The 22,316-nt window shown below is 40.6% G+C and overlaps 1 protein-coding gene and 1 long non-coding RNA gene across 3 annotated transcripts; both read right to left on the bottom strand.

Moving 5' to 3' along the window:
* Positions 1–1,195: 1,195 nt before the first annotated feature.
* LOC124860426 lies at positions 1,196–2,084 on the bottom strand. Its single transcript, XR_007036349.1, has 2 exons — positions 1,686–2,084; positions 1,196–1,612 (listed from the first exon to the last, which is right to left on the bottom strand). It is a non-coding gene; the product is annotated as an uncharacterized LOC124860426 (long non-coding RNA).
* A 12,943-nt stretch (positions 2,085–15,027) lies between these two features.
* hrh2a (histamine receptor H2a) lies at positions 15,028–20,406 on the bottom strand. 2 transcript variants are annotated; one of them, XR_007036447.1, is made up of 4 exons: positions 18,920–20,406; positions 18,641–18,795; positions 18,253–18,406; positions 15,028–15,510 (listed from the first exon to the last, which is right to left on the bottom strand). XR_007036447.1 is itself a non-coding variant. In XM_047354404.1 (3 exons), exons 1-3 carry the CDS (start codon positions 19,923–19,925, stop codon positions 18,394–18,396), a joined length of 1,191 nt encoding a protein of 396 aa, XP_047210360.1. In that variant the 5' UTR covers positions 19,926–20,406; the 3' UTR covers positions 18,269–18,393. The 2 variants fall into 2 exon arrangements, 1 of the variants encoding a protein (XP_047210360.1); XM_047354404.1 differs by lacking the exon at positions 15,028–15,510 and having other exon boundaries at positions 18,269–18,406; positions 18,624–18,795.
* Positions 20,407–22,316: the final 1,910 nt, after the last annotated feature.

The following is a 22,316-nucleotide window of genomic DNA, read 5'->3' as shown; positions in this document are numbered from 1 at the left end:
AAGGGCCGATTCCAGACCTTGGGGGACCTGTGGAAGCAGTGGACTGAGTGTGGAGTAGAAACATCCAGAGCCACCGTGCACAGGTGTGTGCAGGAAATGGGCTACAGGTGCCGCATTCCCCAGAACTGGGCTACAGAGAAGCAGCACTGGACTGTTGCTCAGTGGTCCAAAGTACTTTTTTCGGATGAAAGCAAATTCTGCATGTCATTCAGAAATCAAGGTGCCAGAGTCTGGAGGAAGACTGGGGAGAAGGAAATGCCAAAATGCCAGAAGTCCAGTGTCAAGTACCCACAGTCAGTGATGGTCTGGGGTGCCGTGTCAGCTGCTGGTGTTGGTCCACTGTGTTTTATCAAGGGCAGGGTCAATGCAGCTAGCTATCAGGAGATTTTGGAGCACTTCATGCTTCCATCTGCTGAAAAGCTTTATGGAGATGAAGATTTCATTTTTCAGCACGACCTGGCACCTGCTCACAGTGCCAAAACCACTGGTAAATGGTTTACTGACCATGGTATCACTGTGCTCAATTGGCCTGCCAACTCTCCTGACCTGAACCCCATAGAGAATCTGTGGGATATTGTGAAGAGAACGTTGAGAAACTCAAGACCCAACACTATATATATATATATATATAAATAATTTCCTGAACTACCTACACACACACATACTAATACAAACTCTAGACAAGACACAGTACAATAATTTAAGCACAATATAAACAGAACATGTAAATGAGATTAATAAGTATTTGCTGTATTGTACATGATGTCTGTAGCCTAAGCCTAAATGGTCATCTACAACACCCCTATCTATGAAGTCCTCTGGTGTGCTGCCATCTCCTCTCTAGCTTCTGAATGCAGCAGGTACCAGAGCTGCTCACATTCCAGGCTGGTGCTAAAAGCAGAGGGAACCACGCATTGATCTGCTGAGGAATGCCAGTTTGCACTGTGATTCCAGGCTAAAACTACCTTTCAACAATCCTCTCTCCTCCATCAGAAGGCTCTTCTCCTCTGGCCAGTTTGGTTTTTTCCAACTTTTTTTCTCTATTTTGTTTTTGCCTTTTTACCAAATCTCTTTAAACAATCACAGCAAAATACTGAATTTTAATATTAGTATTAAATTAATATGACATAGATGCAGTATGAAAATGACCAGCATGGCAAGCAAACATAAGCAAATCAAAATAATGACGAGCGTGTAAATAAGCAACATGTTCAAACATGTTGATGCTGTGTGACAATTTAATTTTGTTGTGTTTCATCATCATGATTTACACATTTCTGAATCCAGTCTACATTCCATCATTTGTTAATTTCTGTCCATTGATTACTAGGAGCACATTTTGTTTTGTCATTTAACAGCCAATCACAGCTCTTAGAAGACAACGTCACAGACGTTGCGAGAGGACTCTGAGAATCTGTAAATATGAGCCCTAGTCCAGTATGAAAGTCACATTTACAAGTAAGAAAGAACATCCTCTCCAATACCCCATAGCAGTGGTGTCCAAACATTTTGCACCAAAATCTAAGTTTACAAAGGACATGATTATACCCCCAGTTTAAGTATTTATTAACAATAACAATGTATTAATTCAGGCAATTGGGTTTATCTGTGTCTGGAAAGGGAGAAGAGAGTTAGCAATAGTGGTAGAGATCTCTGCCAGTATGATGATCAGACAGGTGGCTTACCAAGTTCAGGGGAAGGCGAAGGCTGAAAGGGAGGCTAATGATCCTGGTAGCAATTGATCCATGTATTTGAAGGCATGGGAGCCAAAGGGTCTTAAGAGGTCAGTGGGTAGCATGCACAGAGTCAGAGTGGACAGGCAGGGAGTGCCTGGAGGAGAAAGAACTGTTTGTTTGGCCCAAAACGTCTTTGAGAGGTTCTTGTTCTTCTGCCACAGGGATTCTGGTAGACTAGGCAGTAACCAGACTTTTCCTGAGAGGCACAGAAAGCAACAGATGGTCAGCTTACAGATGAAACAGGCAAAAACATGGAACTAGATAAAACTATGAAGGAACGAGGTTCATTGGGAATCAGCAGCAAGGTTGATCTTCAGGCAAAGACTAGTTGGCAAACAGCTCCTTAAATCTCCAGCAGCCTGGATTAGATGATTGATAACAGGTGTGCTGTCAGAAGCCTGCAGTCATCAGCAAAGATCCTCAATTCTGGAAAGAACTCAGACTCCACACAAAAAACACTCACACACAAAAACCCACCAAGATCATAATGCACAATGCCCAAAACCTTTAGCATCTCAGGCTGTATTTTTTCTACACCTGGTGCCGTGCGGCTGGGGAACTTTTTTAGTGCCTCGGTGACCTCTGCCACTGTAATGGTATTGCCTTCTCCTGAATCTCCTTCATGGAGGAAGCAGAGCCTTAAATAATCATTTAATAAACAAAAATGGTATTTTAAAAATGAACTGATATCCAGACAACACCTCCGGCATTACAATGTCATTAATTTGCCAAGACCTTGTAAATTTCTGTTAATCACCATGACTGATTGTATGTAATGCAACCTCTGTTGAAAAATATGGAATCACTACTCTTGGAGGATGTTCAACGAGTTTTAATAAGAAAAAAATCCTACAAATACCATGACACTGTTTTGTTTAACAACTTAACATAACAAAATAAATTAAGATTTTCATTTAAAGTGCAAAAACGACTTGTTGCAACCACCTTCTTAATATGGTGACATTATTTATGAGCACTCATGTTAGCTCTTGACAGATGTTGGATGCAGTAAGAATTATCAAAGGATGTAAACCTCTAAACCACCTTTGCAGTTTATACTCATTTACTTTTGGCCTCCACTGTCCACTTGCAGACTATTGCGTTGGTGTATTTGCATTTATAAATCAGTAATTGGCTTACTACCAGTGTATCTAACTTCCTATATAACATCTAAACAGATTAACTGCAGCCATTGATATGCTTTTATTACATTCAGCATTCCTTCAGTATGTACAGAACAAGCTCCTTCTACAGGAAACAAACTACAACAGGACCTGAAGCTGTGCAGCTTAATTGAACAGGTTAAGGACAATGAGGAAAGCATCATTGAATGGCTGATCCTGTTCTTAATGTTTTATTAATACTGTCTTTTTTTTATTTTTTATTTTGTTTTCAGTTGCATCTTTGCACTTAATTGGTTACATTAACTGTAATGAATATGCTATACTATAATATGTAATTTTGTATGTATATTTAAAACAGATCGATCGTGAAAATTAAACCTTGTGTCTCACGATCGATCTGTTAAAAAACAAAATTAAATAAAATACCTAAATTACATTGTTTTGAGCTAAGTACAGGGTACAAATATGGAATCATGAAAAGGCAATGAAATTAAGACTTCAATTTTTTGAGGTTCTTGAATTCCTTGATGCATGGTCATTACAAAAATAACCACATTTTTATCTGTCAGCTTGCAACATATATATCAAATTTTAAAACAGTTTTGTGTCATGTATGTGATTTGCTTTTGATATATATATATCTATATATATATATATATTTTGCTCCACAGTAAAACAACTGACTGAACACCCTTCAAAAGAAGATATTTTATTCATATTTTTGTGAAGGATTGTAAATGACAGTGTTAGGCAGTTTACATGGTCTCAAAGGAGATCACAAAGGAGATTTCAGCTTGAGCTGAAAAAATTTGTTCTGATAATTAAGAACATTCTAAACGTTTGCCATAAACTGGATGTCGCTTTAAGTTTATTGTTGCAATTGAGACAGACAAATTAGATCGAGTGAAGCAAAACCAAGTTGTTTGGCTACAAAGAGCAGAATCATACATGAAACAGAAATGTATAGGCACTTAATCCCAAGAAAATTAGGAAACTTCATCATTTTGGGCTCCTTTGCTGTCAGTGGAGCAGAATTCTCCAGCCTAACAATAAACTATTTGTTCAATAACCTTGAACTCAGTTACAAAAATAATCATAACAAACGATTTTTGACATAAATAAAGCAAACTTTGTCCTTAGAGTTTATGTTTTTTGCCAAGCCAAATTCAGATATCAGGTAAGTGGGAAGTATTTAATCTTTTTTGCATGTATGTAAACGTTTGACCAACAATGTAAGTAAAAGCCAAATAATAAAATTCTTTGCTTCCTTTAAAAAACTGTGTGTTTTCTGTCATTGTGGTTCAGGGACAAGACCAGTCAAGATGCGTAGCTGGAAAAACCTCCATTGCTGTGAGATTAATGTGCACGATGACCGAATGTAAACTTTCTTGTCTGTGCATGTGCAATTGTTTCTCCTTCTCTATTTGATGACATACATGCAAACAAATCCTCGCAGCATCATTGTAAATGGCCCTGATATCTTATTCATCAGGTTTATTCGTCCTCCTACTGCCGTATTTCTCTGCACGTTCACAATCATTACTGGGGGGGGCATTTCAGTTGTTGCCTTTGTTTGTTGAATGTTTATAGCTTCCGTTAGCACAGTCTCAACGACCACTGAGGAACCAGTAGATACAAAATCCAAATCCTCCCATAAAAGAGGAGATGCCCTCTGGGCAGCCATAGCTCATAGTTGGCCTGATTTAGTGGCAGCCAGGAATCTGGGCTTGAATAAAGACAGAGAGAGCGAGGGCAGAGTGGGAGAGATAGAGGAAAAGATAGCTCCCTGCGTGATAAATAGCCCTGGCTCCCTCTATTGCATTAGCCGTCCAGGCCGATAGATTGCGAGCCCAATAGACCCAGACGTATGCGATTGGTTTCTCATATAAAAGTTGCATATTAAATTCCTCCACAGGACTGTGCCCCCCAAGCATGAAGGAGGGATGGGAGAGATGGGAGTTAAAAAAGCAGAAAGTGGAGAAAGAAATGGAAGAGCAAGAAAAAGGCTTTTTATGAGAGATGAAGCGAAGGCAGACTTGGGGAAGCCTGAGAAGAAGGGGGAAATCTAATGGCAACAGGAAAGTAGTTTGATGGTAGGAAAGACAAATGGTGATGTCATGTATTTAATAAGTCCGTGGATATTGGGCGATGAGTGCGACCGTACGTCCATTTAATCAGTATTGCCTCCCAATGAAGATTTCTCTCTTGTTTTGCACACGCCCTCCCTTCCATCTGTTCTCAGCCTTCCTCCACACACTAACGACCCCTCTAATTGTTTCCAAGCTCATTAAGATGCTGCTGTTTTAATAGTAATTAATCCGTCATTTGCCTACATGCAAACGCAGGCCACTGAGGTTTGTTCATTGCTGTTTCAACACACTGATAATGCAGTGGATGATTCAAAGCAGATAATATCCAGCTAATTTAGCTCATCACTGTTAATTGGTTGTTAAGTGCCTTTAATTACCAGGCAGGCTTTGGGATTTGGGTGTGCAGAAAGAGAGCATTCACTGTGATTGTCCCTGCCCATATGATGAATCTTGAGTGAACTTTGGAAAGTGAATCAAATGACCAAAGCAGAGACCCACTCTGACCCTGTTTTCTCTTTTATATAGGCTGTTTTCTCTCCCTTCTTTCTCCTTTGTCCTCCTGTCCCTTCCTTCATCTCCTTCTCTCTCTCTCCATTTCTTTCTCCAGATATTATTAACTCATTAAGTTTTTTTCATTATTTTTAATAAAAGATGAGTTATGGCTTTAGCCTCACTGTGGCAGCACACCACACCCCTCCTCTCTCTCTTTCCTCTTCAACCATTTACTCCCTCCCATATTTCTCCTCTTCAACCCCCCACCCCACCACAAGTCCCTCCACGTTTTTGCCTTGTCTCTCGGCCATGTTGCACGCTGTCGCTCTGATGCGTTTGACCCCTGAACCGCGGCTTCCGACCTCGGCGCATCCTCTCACAACCTTCTGTCCATCTCCTTCGCTTTTGCCACAGCTACACTCGTCTATCAATCATCTCTTTCTCATAGTGCTGAGCAGTCTTTAGATGGCATTCATGAGATTTATGATTCATGATCCGCTCTGTTTTTGTGTGTGTGTCTGTGTGTTTGTGTTTGAAGAGAGAGATAGTGGAAAGAAAAGGGGATAAAGCGAAAGACAGACTATAGAGATAGGAAAAAAGTGTCTTGTCGATGACACAGAATAATGACAATATCCATGATTTATAGCCTATCTAGAGAGAGTCGCATGTGTGCCCGCTTTTTGTGCTTTTGTATGTATGCGCATGCTGCTCTGTTTCCTTCACATTCATCGGCTGTTAAAGAAGCAGTGATAAATGGTTTTCATGGGGTTTGAGATGTCAGTGGTCACAGGAAAAGGGTGTCAAGTGACCAGGATTATCAAGGGACAGGGTATTATTTTTCTTGCAAAAGAAGGAGAAGAAGAAAGCTGAATCAATTTGTGGCAAATAGGAGCAGTTAACCAGCGTCCACTTGTCTTGTCCTCTATACTACAGGCAATATTAGATTAAAAAATCTTTTTAAAGGCTCTTATTACATTTGGGTTTGGGTGTTTTGCTGCTAATAAATACTCACAGTCCTCGTGTCGATGGAAAGATTTGTGTACAGTAATCATTCTTCCTTACTCCTCTGAGCATTATTTTGGTGTGAGCCTTTAAGGAGAAAATCTGCAGTTACTGTGCAAACAAAGGCTGAAGAAGAGGTTCAGGCAGCGTCTGCACCAAAATCAAGAACGGTTTTAAAACGGTTTTGTTTTGTGTTTTAAACTACGACAGATGAATGTATCTGAGATTAACATTTCTATTTTTTTACCTAAGCAAAGCTCCAAATTAAAAGACTAAAGATGGTGAAAAGTATGGTGACATTTTTTCTGTTTGTTTAATATGTTCTGATTGCAGCCCCAAAGACAGAAAAATATTGGTTTGTCTTGCGATCAGTTTTCAAGAACTGCAACTTTATTTTCTTGGGCGTCAACATAATACCATGATCCAAATATATTCTACTTTTCTCTCTATTGAAAGAAAACGTAAGACTGCTGTAGAACTGAGAACACCGTGACTGTGGGTTTTTCTAACATATTTAGATACAACAAAATTCAAGTTATATAACAAAACAATAAGAACTGAAAAAATACATGTTTGCAAATGTTTTTAAATGCAATAAAAATTGCAATATCTGGTGAGAAATAACTTTGGACACATTTATTCACACTTAAAATTATTAAAACTACACTCAGGCGTATACTAATTTGCATGCTTAACACATTCCTAATCCGTATTTTTGAAGGCGGTGTACATATTTTAATCTTTAGACATTCAGTTTGAGAGTGAACACCATGGTAAGATCTTAAGAGCTTTCCTAATCCTTCAGAAAGAAGACATTTTCATTGCTTGATGATATGGCAGTTTTTCTGAGAGAGTCATATAAGCGTATGCAAGTGTCCTCTGAGGACAGGCATCACAGGAGACTGATTCCAATGAAACCAGCTGGTGGGCCAAGGATCGGCTTCTCGGTAAAGTCTTTGGGGGCTTTGGTAATCCACAACTTGATGTATTGTATGCTGTTGACCCTAAACATAGTTATAGCAGATGGGGTTATGAAGCATTAAGGGCAAAAGCAAGGGGGTTCATTGCAACTCTTCTAAAACTGAAGAGCTCAAATCTTTCTACGCATTTTTCAACACATTCACTTTTCTCTATACTTGCAGACCCAACGCATGGACATTTTGTCAGATCATAGGCTTGTTGGGGAAACAGAGCAGAACCTTAAACAATGTGTCAGAAACTTTAAGGCAGTGAAAGAGCAGCTGATGTGTTTGTTAATTGGGCTAATGAAAAGCTCCAGGAGATGGAAAGGTGTGAGCTTGTGGTACAAGCTGTACTTCCAGAGAAATGGGTGAGAAAAAAGGAAAGGATGCCTGGAGAGTTTTTAGAGGATTGGCCACGAGCCTCACTTGAGGTTGCTTTTAAGGTGAATGTCCAGAATGCAATTCTGGACACTGTGGCAAGTAACATTCCTTTGAGGCTTATAGCCAACGCCAAACTTGTCTCGGATTTAGTTTGCCTTGACCCTAGAAACTTTTCGAATATCAGGCTTAATGGACTCACCAGCTCAGCACTTCAAGAAATAAGTAAAAGTCTGTTTAGGTGTGACGAGAGAACCACTGTGAGTACTTTACATACAGATCTGTGCAGTCCAGCATCCCAGTGATATATGCTAAGAAATACCCCTTTGGAAGATTTGGAGTCAGTTGAACCAGAGATAGATCTTGAGAGCAGGACTCAATCTTGTTCGCTATATACTGACACAATATAACCATTTCACGCCTAAATGTGTATGCCTACCCACTTAGTGGGCTGGCATACACATTTTGTTGACCCTTTTATTGTCTCGGGTTGCATGTGAGAGAAGCTTCTTTACTCTCAAGTTCATCAAGAATAAGCTACAAAGCAATGTTCAATTGAGCCTTAGTTTACACAATCAAACAGAGAAATATTTATGTATCACCCTACATTTTTTTAACCATCATTATTTATGATTTTTTTTGTCGTACTGCAATAAAAAAAAGGTATATTACATGCTGAGCTTTTTTTTTTTAATGGGAAAAAATGGGCTGGTCTTGATCATTAAACTCCTGGGCTGAAAAGTTGCCCCATTCCGCCCCTGCCCCCTACATAAATAAGTGATTCATTTATTTAATGATGACCAAACCAATTCAAATTCCTTTTGTTGGTTGTTCTTACAAACAGACATTCTGCCCATGGAAATAAAATCTAAAAACAAATTTTCAAATAAATCATATTGAAATTCTTTTCTCTTCCAATTTTTAAATGCTGTGTTTTTGCAGTGCTTAGAACTGAAAGAAGGGCGCAGCACCTATTTTTTGTACCCAAGAAGACAAAGAGAGGGACTGATTGGGACTGTGTACTGTAGGAATGTTGATAGATCTTCACATTTAACCAAAAGTCATGGACAGGTGGACACTGCCTGAGAGCCTGTAGATAGTCATGAGGTAAATTTCCCATGCAGTTTGGACATTTATTAAGTGAGAAACCTGGAATAATGCTCTTTGAACAGATTAGTCTAAAACAGAGTCAGTTGGACACTGGAACAGAGGGTATTTTGGCACAAACTAAATATATTATATATTATTATTAAAGAACCTTGTACCAACTCTGAAGCATGGAGCTGGAAGTGTTGTGGTTCAGGGATGCTTTGCTGCAGCAGGAGCTGGCCAGCTCACCATCAAGAATTCAATATTAGTTATACATTGTAGCATAAGTTAAACAATGTTGAGCTTGCAAATAATTAACTCTTTAGGTTAAGGCAGAAAACTACTAAGGAACTTATTATGAATTTGATTTTAAATGCTCAGTTATTTTACTATGGTATTTTCTTATGCAGTCCAGGCTATTATATTAGCCTGTAAAGCAACCCTTAAGTTATCGAGAAATAGGTGCTTGCGCTTTTAACTAAGGATTTGATGTATTTTAAGATAAATGAAGTTTGGACAGAGTGTTGTTTTCAAGCTCAGTAATTTGTCCTAACATATCACTATTACCATAGATTTTTATTTGCTCATTCTTGCATTGTTAAAAATGATCTATTCTTTGTAATTATTTATTCACACTGATTGTATTATCTAAAGGTTTTGCTTCTGTTGGACCACTTGTTTGCTGAGTATTGGACTATTTGCACGTTGTTGGACGTCACTGTGCCTCTCCAATGGCATCGGCCATTTTGTATCCAGGACAGCCCACTACTACATATCCCGTCGAGCATTGCAACTGATATGACAAGCGTCCCAAGTCTGACGTCACAAGACGCTAAATAGGAAGGCCCCTGTTTTAAACACCCCGCCTTCAGCTGGAGATCGTGACCCGATCATCAACATCTGAAGCATCACCTGGAGAAGAGTTCTGAGTGGATTTCATTTATTCTCTCTCGTTGACCAACGAACAATTCATAACTGAGGTTTCTGGACTAAGAAGGCCAGAAATTTCACTTTGCCGATCGAAGACGTGAGCTTAACACGTAACTAAAAACACGGAGTTCGAGGAAACGAACCGCCACCGTGTTTCATCCTAAGTCGACTTTGATGGTAAGATCATATTTTTCCTTTTCGCCAAGAAGGCCAAAGGACGAGGACTGACCGCTTTCTTGGAGTTTAACTGCGGACGCGCAGCAACGCTTCACCCCCCTTTTTTTTCCCTCTCACTCGCTGCCCCAGAAGGAAACTTCACCAAGTAAAACCCATCCTTTATTTTAATCTTTTATTTCTTTATTAGGAATAGCCGGGTAGAGGAGATTTTTAGTGCAGTCAGAATCTAATGTGTTCTGAATGATATGTGCATGTAACCTTGTTTATTGAGACTTTGATGTACTGTGTTGATGTCTGAAGCCGCTGTGCTCCTAGCTCTGGATGTGTTTTACCATCTGAGAGTCAGCGCAGGTGTGCTGTAAGACTTGACTGTTAAAATAACCTCATGGTGAAATTCCCCATTTTCCTTTGTCTCCAATCTCACTGCTCGCTAGCTTGCCGCCAAAAGTTTAATAACTCTTTGTGTGCTAAGGAGTTGGGGGTTTTATGATTGGACATCACTGAGTTACAGTGGAGCTGCGCCCCACCTCCACTCGCCACCACACCCCTTTTTCATATTCTCATTCCTTCTTTTTTTTTTGCCATAGCTGCTGGTTGATTCAATACACACCCGCTGCTGTTTGCTTTATTTTTGCTTAGTTAGATGTGTTACCCTTGTTATGTAGAACTTTGCATGTTGAGTAGGTGAAGATTAATAAATATTCACATAGATGGTAACAGAAGGCGTTTTGTGTTCATTGTGTGCAAAAGCGATTCGTCAGTCAAGATAAGGTTAAAGTTCCACACGTTTCGGCAGAAACGGTCGATTAAACAGTGACATCTTCGGCAATAGTTATTAATTATTAGGGAGTATTTAACGGTTGTAATTGTCAAAGGCGTTGAGCCACAATTACAACACCAGAAACCTCTCTGGTCTCGATTCAGAAATGAGGATTTTGGTTAAGAAGTTGATTTTGTCAAATTATGATTTTTAATTATAATTATTGATCAAGATTACTTAATCAATAATCATACTTCCAACACTTCCCAACCTCAGGACACTCCTGTCTTGCATATTTTAAATTTATTCCTGATTCTGAGAAATTATGTACTTTGACAGCTTGTAATCAGGTTCTGCAAAAGACCTACAATTTAAATCAGGTTTGATAGTTTGGGAAACATTAAACATGTAAGGAATTGTTCTCTTGAGTTACTTTCAAACACCATTGTTAGCTTGTGTATTATATAATAATGGAAAATAAAGTAATTACATTGAAATAAATGAATTTCCTGCACTATGTAACTAGCAATAAGTTTTGTAAGTTATCTTACAGGTGGCATTACAAACTAAAACATTAGCGTTTTTTCAGAGCAGCAGTAGTCTTCACTTTCAGTATCTGGTACTTATGTTCAGTTAGCACTTCTGTCAGAGTCTGAGAGTGCATGTGTGTGCGTGTGTGTTTTGTGTACTTGTTTAACCAACCACTCAGTGTTCCAGTTGGTGCTGGAGTTCTCAGGTGCGCTGGACGACAGGTGTTTCCTGTCTGCTGATTGCTTGGAGGAGTACTTAAGCGGGAGGCTGCCAGCACTTCGATGCCCTCAGTGTTTGACTTAGTCGTAACAAGCTCTTGTAATCTTGCATTTTTGTTCCCTCGCAGATTTCTACCTGAGGCTTTGTTTACTTTGCTGAGTTCCGGCTTCGTTTCCAAAGTATCTCTGAGCTTCTGGATTATTAACTACTGAGTTAAGGAACTACCTTCATGTGGATTTCTGTCACTTCCGTCTGAACCTTTCGGACACGGACCAAGCTGGCGGCTTCCCGTTTCCTTCGACTCCAAAGACCCAGGCATCAGCACACCCTGCTTCTTTCTCCTTCTCGAACATCGGCACCTGAGCTCCTTTTTGCTGGCACCAAGCTCACAACAGAAAAGACAACTGGACAATTCCCCTTCGCAAGTTAAGACTCTGAATCTCTCTAACCCTGGCGGTTCTTGCTACAACAATTTAGTAAGTCATTTCTCAGATCTAAGTAAATAGTTGCCTCATATCATTCGTTTGTTCACCAATCCATTCTGCTTCCTTAGTAGTGAGGAGAATGAGGAGATAGATCTCTCACATGTACCCTTAGAATGTCATGACCTCAAGGGAGTCTTTAGTAAAAACAAAGCTTTGTCCTTACCACCCCATAGGCCTTACGACTGCGATATCGACCTTCTCCCTGGCGCCCCATTACCATCTAGTAGACTATGTAATATCTCCCACCCAGAACAGAAATCCATGGAGAAATATAGTAGTGAGTCTTTATCAGCAGGGATAATCCGACCATCTTCTTCGCCTCTTGGGGCCGGATTTTTCTTTGTAGGCAAAAAGGATGGTTCTTTAAGACCATGTATTGTCTATAGGGGTCTTAATCAAATTACCGTCAAAAATAAGTATCCTCTTCCACTACTTTCCTCAGCTTTTGAACCGGTTCATGGTGCTACAGTATTCTCTAAACTAGATCTGAGAAATGCTTACCATCTTGTTAGGATCCGCCAGGGGGATGAGTGGAAGACGGCCTTCAAGACTCCTCTCGGTCATTTTGAATACCTGGTCATGCCTTTTGGACTATGCAATGCTCCTGCTGTTTTTCAGGCACTTGTTAACGATGTGCTTAGACACTTTTTGAACATTTTTGTTTTTGTATATCTTGATGACATATTGATTTATTCTAAGAACACTGAGGAGCATCGTTGCCATCTATGCCAAGTACTACAACGTCTTTTGGAAAACCCTCTCTTTGTGAAGAGTGAAAAGTGCGAGTTTCATCAAACCTCTGTCACTTTCTTAGGATACATTCACGAGACTGGACAGGTTCGATCTGATTCCGAGAAGATTAAGGTGGTCCTGGACCAGACATCTGCAAAACACTACAAAGATTCCTCGGGTTTGCAAACTTTTGCAGAAGCTTCATTAGAAACTACAGTCAGACAGCCTCACCACTTACTGCTTTAACCTCTTCCAAGGTCCCATTTTCATGGTCACCCGAGGCTGAAGAAGCATTTCAGGCTCTTAAAAGGAAGTTCTCTCAAGCTTCCATCCTAATTCACACTGACTCTTCGAAACAGTTTATTTTAGAGGTTGATGCCTCTGACATTGGGGTAGGAGCAGTCTTATCACAGAACTCTGAAGATGGAAGATTACATCCTTGTGCCTTTTTTTTCACGCAGACTGAACAATGAAGAAAGAAACTATGACGTCAGAGATGGGGAATTACTAGCTATTAAGCTAGCTCTTGAGGAATGGCGCCACTGGCTTGAGGGCGCGGAACATCCAGTCCAAGTCTGGACGGACCATTACAATCTGCTAAACGATTGAACCCACGTCAGTGCCGGTGGTCTTTGTTCTTTTCACGTTTTGACCTTTGTATTTCTTTCAGACCAGGAACAAAGAACGCTAAACCTGATGCACTCTCCAGACAGTTTGCAGATGACGAATCTGTAAAGGAGCCTGCACCCATCTTACCGCCAAATTGGACGGTCAGGCGCTCAGGTGGGAGATGGAAGACGTAATCCGCAGAGCACAACAACAAGAACCTGAACCCGGCACAGGACCACCCAATCATACTTACGTCCCACTTCAGGTTTGTCATAGACTCATTGATTGGTTAGACACAGCTAAGTTTTCAGCCCATCCTGGAGTTAACAGGACAATAGCACTAATACAGAAAAGGTTTTGGTGGCCTTCAATCCATAAAGATGTTAAAGACTTTGTTCAGGCTTGTTCCACATGTGCCAGAAACAAGACCAGCAATCAACCCCCCGCTGGTCTCCTCCAACCGCTCGGTATACCTGGCTGTCTGGAAGCAATTTTGTTTAACTTTGGGAGGTAGAGTTTCACTAACCTCCGGCTACCACCCCCAATCCAACGGACAAACTGAGACTCAATCAACAACTTGAATCCACCTTACGCTGTCTCACTTCTACTAATCCTACAGACTGGTGCTCATACCTACCATGGGTCGAATATGCTCTGAACTCTCACGTTTCCTCTGCTACAGGACCTTTTGAAGCACCGCTAGGTTACCATCCACCTTTGTTTTCTGCGGATGAGACAGACATCACGGTCCCTTCAGTCCACCAACACATCCGTCGCTGCAAGACGATATGGAACTCCACCATTCAAACCCTCTAACGAAATGCAGAACAGAATAAACTGTTCGCTGATCGTCGACGCCGACCTGCCCCGGACTATCAGCCTGGCCAAAAGGTTTGGTTATCTGAACGTGACGTAACATTGAAGTCCATGTCCCGAAAACTTTCACCTCGTTTCATCCAATTTTCCAGTAAGTTACTTTTTGGTTTGGACAGACTGCTGCTTTGGCAGAACCAGAACAAGTTTTAAGTGTTTTATTGATTTTCTTACGTGAAGTTGCACTGCCACTATATCTACTGTTAAATTGGTGCCCATTGCCTCACAGTCTGCAAGCTGAGTCTGCCATGTCAGCTGTCAGGAGACCACATCAGGATTGGTAATGCATTCAGAGTGTGACACATTTGAATAATTGGATATGTTAAAATGGGCTCCAATCAAATCTGTACGCAACTTATATTCTTTAAGTGCAATGAATATACACTAAGTTAATGAAATTATTTTATGTAAATTCTGAATAAAAAATCCTGTCACATAAAAAAAAAAGACTTTTCAGCTTTAATGCCCAACTGAAATAATTTGTAAGATAATTTTTTAGAATTCTGATTACATACAACTAATACTTCCTTCTGGTGAAATACACTGTAAAATACTCTTTTACAGAAAATGTCATTGTACACCTCCAAATAGTTCCTCAAAGTAAATAACTTACTGCTTATGTCACATTTTGAAGCTGTGTTTTTTTAGACAATATGACCTTTTTCCATTGCACTCATCCTTCAAACACATATGTATGCACATATGCTAAACAACCTGTATTGTCACCAAAAAAGGTACTGGATTTTTCTTCCTTTGGAGTTGCTCTTTTTTTAGCATAACTATATTTTTTATTACTTATTTTGTAGGAACAGCACATATGCTTTTTTTCAGTCACTGGTAGTGTTTATATTGCAATTTAATACATACAGTTGTCAACATTTCACAAATGTATAAACAAGAATGTCAGGGGTGGGTTGTAGTTTTCAAAATGAACACATATCACTACATTACTTGCTACACATTCAACTCATGGGACTATTTACTGAAAGTCTTTTCATTGCATTTCCTCTCTTATAAACTGATTTTTATAGAACATGCATTTGCTGGTAAATGTCTCTTTCCAGAAAGCTCTCTACAAGCTGGAGATGCTGTACTTCAAGTTTCCACTGGAGTGCACTCTGGAGTCAGGATGAAAAATATCCACTAGTTAATAAAGTGGTGATCCACAAGCTAATTTCCTGGTGTCATTTATTCCTGCAGAACTTCAGTACTTTTCATTTGGCATCCTGCTGCGAGGGCACATTGATTCTTACTGATGAGGTCTGGAGTTATTGATGCCTTCGGTTCGCCTTTCTTGTTTTAAGATTAGCTGTGTTGAATACTATAGGAAACACACAAAGACAATGAAAGTTTTTCTTTTCATTGTAACATATGATGAAAAAGTAAACTGATAAAGTAACTGTAACTGAAACTACTTTATTTCTTTGTGATAAATGTGTCAAACATGGCAGCACTCAAAACCTTTAGAATGTAATCATTTCATATATAAAACTACGTTCAAATATAAGAAATATATTGCTGCAGTAGTGCTCTGGTCTGTTGTTGTGAAGAAAAAGGTGAGTTAAACAGCAAACCTCTCTATTTGAAGGTCTGTCTTCATTCCAATCCTTTCCTATGATCATGAGACATGGATCATGACCGAAATAAATAAGTACCTGAACCCTGAAATGAGCTAAATGCTGCATTTGGGGTGCAGGTTGAGGTAGAGCTGCTGGTCCTGTTAAGAGAGTTGGGCATCTACTCAGGATGACCTGGTTTGGAACATGTCTCACTTAGAGGAGACCCTAATGCGACCCAGAATTTACTGTGGAGACAATATATTCCTTCTAGCCTGGGAATGTCATGGGATCACACATAATAAGGTGGAGAGTGTCACTGGGAGGAGGGATGTTAGGTTTTTCCTACTGGGCCTGTAAAACCAGTGGAGGAAAATGGATGGGATCTGTAAAGTATGTACTTCTTTCTTCAAACTTGAAAATTACTGACTTTGTGTTGGTCTATGACATACAATTTCAATGAAATGCGCCAAATGTTTGACAAAACAGTAAAATGTTCAGTGGTAGTGTTATTCAATAAGTATTTACATATACAGGTCCTTCTCAAAATATTAGCATATTGTGATAAAGTTCATTATTTTCCATAATGTCATGATGAAAATTTAACATTCATATATTTTAGATTCATTGCACACTAACTGAAATATTTCAGGTCTTTTATTGTCTTAATACGGATGATTGTGGCATACAGCTCATGAAAACCCAAAATTCCTATCTCACAAAATTAGCATATTTCATCCGACCAATAAAAGAAAAGTGTTTTTAATACAAAAAACGTCAACCTTCAAATAATCATGTACAGTTATGCACTCAATACTTGGTCGGGAATCCTTTGGCAGAAATGACTGCTTCAATGCGGCGTGGCATGGAGGCAATCAGCCTGTGGCACTGCTGAGGTCTTATGGAGGCCCAGGATGCTTCGATAGCGGCCTTTAGCTCATCCAGAGTGTTGGGTCTTGAGTCTCTCAACGTTCTCTTCACAATATCCCACAGATTCTCTATGGGGTTCAGGTCAGGAGAGTTGGCAGGCCAATTGAGCACAGTGATACCATGGTCAGTAAACCATTTACCAGTGGTTTTGGCACTGTGAGCAGGTGCCAGGTCGTGCTGAAAAATGAAATCTTCATCTCCATAAAGCTTTTCAGCAGATGGAAGCATGAAGTGCTCCAAAATCTCCTGATAGCTAGCTGCATTGACCCTGCCCTTGATAAAACACAGTGGACCAACACCAGCAGCTGACACGGCACCCCAGACCATCACTGACTGTGGGTACTTGACACTGGACTTCTGGCATTTTGGCATTTCCTTCTCCCCAGTCTTCCTCCAGACTCTGGCACCTTGATTTCCGAATGACATGCAGAATTTGCTTTCATCCGAAAAAAGTACTTTGGACCACTGAGCAACAGTCCAGTGCTGCTTCTCTGTAGCCCAGGTCTGGGGAATGCGGCACCTGTAGCCCATTTCCTGCACACGCCTGTACACGGTGGCTCTGGATGTTTCTACTCCAGACTCAGTCCACTGCTTCCGCAGGTCCCTTAAGGTCTGGAATCGGCCCTTCTCCACAATCTTCCTCAGGGTCCGGTCACCTCTTCTCGTTGTGCAACATTTTCTGCCACACTTTTTCCTTCCCACAGACTTCCCACTGAGGTGCCTTGATACAGCACTCTGGGAACAGCCTATTCGTTCAGAAATTTCTTTCTGTGTCTTACCCTCTTGCTTGAGGGTGTCAATAGTGGCCTTCTGGACAGCAGTCAGGTCGGCAGTCTTACCCATGATTGGGGTTTTGAGTGATGAACCAGGCTGGGAGTTTTAAAGACCTCAGGAATCTTTTGCAGGTGTTTAGAGTTAACTCGTTGATTCAGATGATTAGGTTCATAGCTCGTTTAGAGACCCTTTTAATGATATGCTAATTTTGTGAGATAGGAATTTTGGGTTTTCATGAGCTGTATGCCAAAATCATCCATATTAAGACAATAAAAGACCTGAAATATTTCAGTTAGTGTGCAATGAATCTAAAATTTATGAATGTTAAATTTTCATCATGACATTATGGAAAATAATGAACTTTATCACAATATGCTAATATTTTGAGAAGGACCTGTAGACATGTTTGCTGATTAAAAGCTTTTGAAATTTATGAAATATCTTTTAGTAAAACATAGAAACATAGAAATAATGTTGAACCCACAAAACCAGTGTTGGCAGAGAAACAAGCAACCTGCTCTATGAAAACAAGCCCAAAAAAGGCCCAACGGGCAACCACCACACTGTGTAAAACAGAGGCCACTTGTAAACAGTAAAAATGTATACATGGAAAATAAAAGCAAGCAGTGAAACTGGATAACAAGTGTTTAAAGATATTTTCTTGGCCTAATAAATATATTGCCATATGGCCCAGTGCACTGAGGATGACACAGCAAGGATCTGTGTCACAGTTCATTTGTTCTGGGCAAGACATGGCCTGCAGGGGCTATAGTGATGTCAGTATGTGGCGTATATCTACTTACATGTGGCATTATGGTTGGTTCTGCTGTGGCACTGAATATGTGGGGAGTTGTCAGTTCATCTTCATTCATCTTCATCTGTCTGTTGTTTTTTTTTCCTCGGGCTGACTAACGCCAGATCAGGGGTGTATAATGAGTACAGGCTCAACACAGCCAACTGAATACAAAGAGATGACACACATATATTTAAAAAATCAAATTAACATTGTTTAAGAGAATGACAACATAACTTATAAAACAGAGCTAATCTTGATGTTTTAGCGTGGGGCCTTTATAATACATGGCAGATACATTATCAAAGTATGTCAATTATGAATTAAAAGTTTAAGTTTAATTTAAATACACAAAGTTCCAAAAGCTGAAAAGCAAATTACCCCTGATTGCTACTAACTTCTTTGGTAGCTGTGCCATTTGTAGAGTGAGTGGTTGGAGCAGTTTCACTGCTGCTCGTGTCTTGAAGCATGATGTTCTGAGCTGTTACTGCTGCCGTGCAGGTGACAGAGGTGTGACCACACAGCAGTGTCACCTCTGTGAGCTGCTTTCTTGCTAAGGATTAAAAGAAGAAAGGCAAAATAACTGTAGAAGAAAAACAAGCTGAAAGAAAAACAGCATAATCTGGTTTCTGGTTTTGCTATGGCCCAATTTAAGAGCTTCAAAGCAGTTGCATCACCTGTTGTAAAAGTGGGAGAGGACTGCTGATTTCTCCAGCCACTGTAAGTAGGGAACCGACATCTCAGTAGATGGGCATAAGCTGACCTGAAGTCCCTGTTGAGGGCTCCATAGATGACGGGGTTAAGGGCTGAGTTGGCGTACCCCAACCACAAAACAATAGGAAATTCTGGTACTATGCCAGGGTCTGGATGCTCCTTTAGACCCAGCACTGTGAATAGTATGAAATAAGGCAACCAACAGACAACAAAAGCCCCAATCACAGCTGCTAATGTCAGTGTGGCTTTGTGGTCTCTCAGTGCTACAGCTGTAACACCAGAAACCATAGCTGTACCTGTGGTGGGGTTGTTCCTGCAGCTATTGCTTGTGGTGCATATAGGTCGGGTGCTGATAATACGCTTGGCCTGAGCCTGAGCTATGCAAAGTATCTGAAGGTAGATCCAGCACATAGCCAACAGAGGCAGGTAGAAGGTAAGAAGAGAGTCTGTGAGTACATAAGGCCTGTTCAGCTCAAAGCGACATTTTCTCTTAGAAGCCCTGGGCCCATGATTCTGTACTGTCCCATTAACAGTGTTCCATCCCATTTGAATTGGCAAGAAAGACACAGCCACTGACACTGTCCAGACACTCACCAGGCCTACAGCAACTCTCCATGGCAACACCAGAGAGGCGTATCTCAGAGGCATGGTCACTGCCAGGTAGCGGTCCACACTTATGGCCAGTAGCGTTAATATAGAGGCTGTGCACAGCATGACATCCATGGAGATGTAGAAGTTGCAGAAAGCTGGGCCGAATGGCCACTCGTCAGTGAGCTGGAGGAGGGCAGAGAACGGGAGGACCAAGAGGCCGAGCAGGAGGTCGGTTACAGCTAGCGACACAATGAAGCAGTTTGTGAGGCAGCGGAGGCGTCGTGAGGCACAGACAGCTAGACACACCACCACATTACCACCCACAGTCAGAAGAATGAGGAGGGACAGGATGACACCCAGCATCACTTTTGACAACATTATTACTGGTGCTGCACTGGAGACAACTTAAAGTCACTGCTGTTGAAGCTGCTTGTAAACCATTGCTTTATGCTCTGTCTTTTAATTTGGAGAGAGATGCTCACTTTTTATGAAGGAGACACATTTTATAAGCCTTAAGCTGGCAGTATAAATTTAAAATGTTCTGTTGATGTTTAGGGGCTCCATGTTTAATGAAGATCTTAGATGCTGTTCTTTCAGCTTCAGCTCTCCAAGTATGTGCTTATTTTCCTGATTAAACCCAGAGGTTCTGACTTTTCTGTTTTTCCTTGTAGACTAACACTGACTTAAAGGTAGAACCCTTTACTTTCTGTTGGCTGGTTTTCGGCCTCCCCTTCAATGTCATTTTCTGTGGATGTAGTGATACCTAGTGGACAAAGATGATAAGTACAGTTAGAAACATAAAAATGTTTCTTTCAATCTTATTCCATTACTGAATGCAAACTAATTGGCCATTTTTTCCCACTGAGCTGTATAATCTGCTGGATTACAAAAAGCCTATCAAATCTCAGTTTATATGATTCGGATACATGTTTTACACATTGGTACTAAAAATACACTAAATAGTAGCTAAAAAATGCATTTAAAGAAGATAACAGTGATAAAATATGACATGATTTTTTTCATTACAAAGAAAAAAAACGCACCACATTATTCAGTGAGCTAAGTGACCATTAGTCTGCAGGAGGTGGATTATTCATTACCTCTAATGAGAAAGCTTGATATACAGGTCCTTCTCAAAATATTAGCATATTGTGATAAAGTTCATTATTTTCCATAATGTCATGATGAAAATTTAACATTCATATATTTTAGATTCATTGCACACTAACTGAAATATTTCAGGTCTTTTATTGTCTTAATACGGATGATTGTGGCATACAGCTCATGAAAACCCAAAATTCCTATCTCACAAAATTAGCATATCATTAAAAGGGTCTCTAAACGAGCTATGAACCTAATCATCTGAATCAACGAGTTAACTCTAAACACCTGCAAAAGATTCCTGAGGCCTTTAAAACTCCCAGCCTGGTTCATCACTCAAAACCCCAATCAAGGGTAAGACTGCTGACCTGACTGCTGTCCAGAAGGCCACTATTGACACCCTCAAGCAAGAGGGTAAGACACAGAAAGAAATTTCTGAACGAATAGGCTGTTCCCAGAGTGCTGTATCAAGGCACCTCAGTGGGAAGTCTGTGGGAAGGAAAAGGTGTGGCAGAAAACGCTGCACAACGAGAAGAGGTGACCGGACCCTGAGGAAGATTGTGGAGAAAGGCCGATTCCAGACCTTGGGGGACCTGCGGAAGCAGTGGACTGAGTCTGGAGTAGAAACATCCAGAGCCACCGTGCACAGGCGTGTGCAGGAAATGGGCTACAGGTGCCGCATTCCCCAGGTCAAGCCACTTTTGAACCAGAAACAGCGGCAGAAGCGCCTGACCTGGGCTACAGAGAAGCAGCACTGGACTGTTGCTCAGTGGTCCAAAGTACTTTTTTCGGATGAAAGCAAATTCTGCATGTCATTCGGAAATCAAGGTGCCAGAGTCTGGAGGAAGACTGGGGAGAGGGAAATGCCAAAATGCCAGAAGTCCAGTGTCAAGTACCCACAGTCAGTGATGGTCTGGGGTGCCGTGTCAGCTGCTGGTGTTGGTCCACTGTGTTTTATCAAGGGCAGGGTCAATGCAGCTAGCTATCAGGAGATTTTGGAGCACTTCATGCTTCCATCTGCTGAAAAGCTTTATGGAGATGAAGATTTCATTTTTCAGCACGACCTGGCACCTGCTCACAGTGCCAAAACCACTGGTAAATGGTTTACTGACCATGGTATCACTGTGCTCAATTGGCCTGCCAACTCTCCTGACCTGAACCCCATAGAGAATCTGTGGGATATTGTGAAGAGAACGTTGAGAGACTCAAGACCCAACACTCTGGATGAGCTAAAGGCCGCTATCGAAGCATCCTGGGCCTCCATAAGACCTCAGCAGTGCCACAGGCTGATTGCCTCCATGCCACGCTGCATTGAAGCAGTCATTTCTGCAAAAGGATTCCCGACCAAGTATTGAGTGCATAACTGTACATGATTATTTGAAGGTTGACGTTTTTTGTATTAAAAACACTTTTCTTTTATTGGTCGGATGAAATATGCTAATTTTGTGAGATTGGAATTTTGGGTTTTCATGAGCTGTATGCCAAAATCATCCGTATTAAGACAATAAAAGACCTGAAATATTTCAGTTAGTGTGCAATGAATCTAAAATTTATGAATGTTAAATTTTCATCATTACATTATGGAAAATAATGAACTTTATCACAATATGCTAATATTTTGAGAAGGACCAGTAGGAAGAGCTCGCTAGAGGATAAAAAAGAACAGGA

This window comes from Girardinichthys multiradiatus, chromosome 23, assembly GCF_021462225.1.
Source record: "Girardinichthys multiradiatus isolate DD_20200921_A chromosome 23, DD_fGirMul_XY1, whole genome shotgun sequence".
NCBI lineage: Eukaryota > Metazoa > Chordata > Actinopteri > Cyprinodontiformes > Goodeidae > Girardinichthys > Girardinichthys multiradiatus.
The sequence above is the reverse complement of the archived record's forward strand: the minus strand, read 5'-3'. Positions and strand labels throughout refer to the sequence as shown.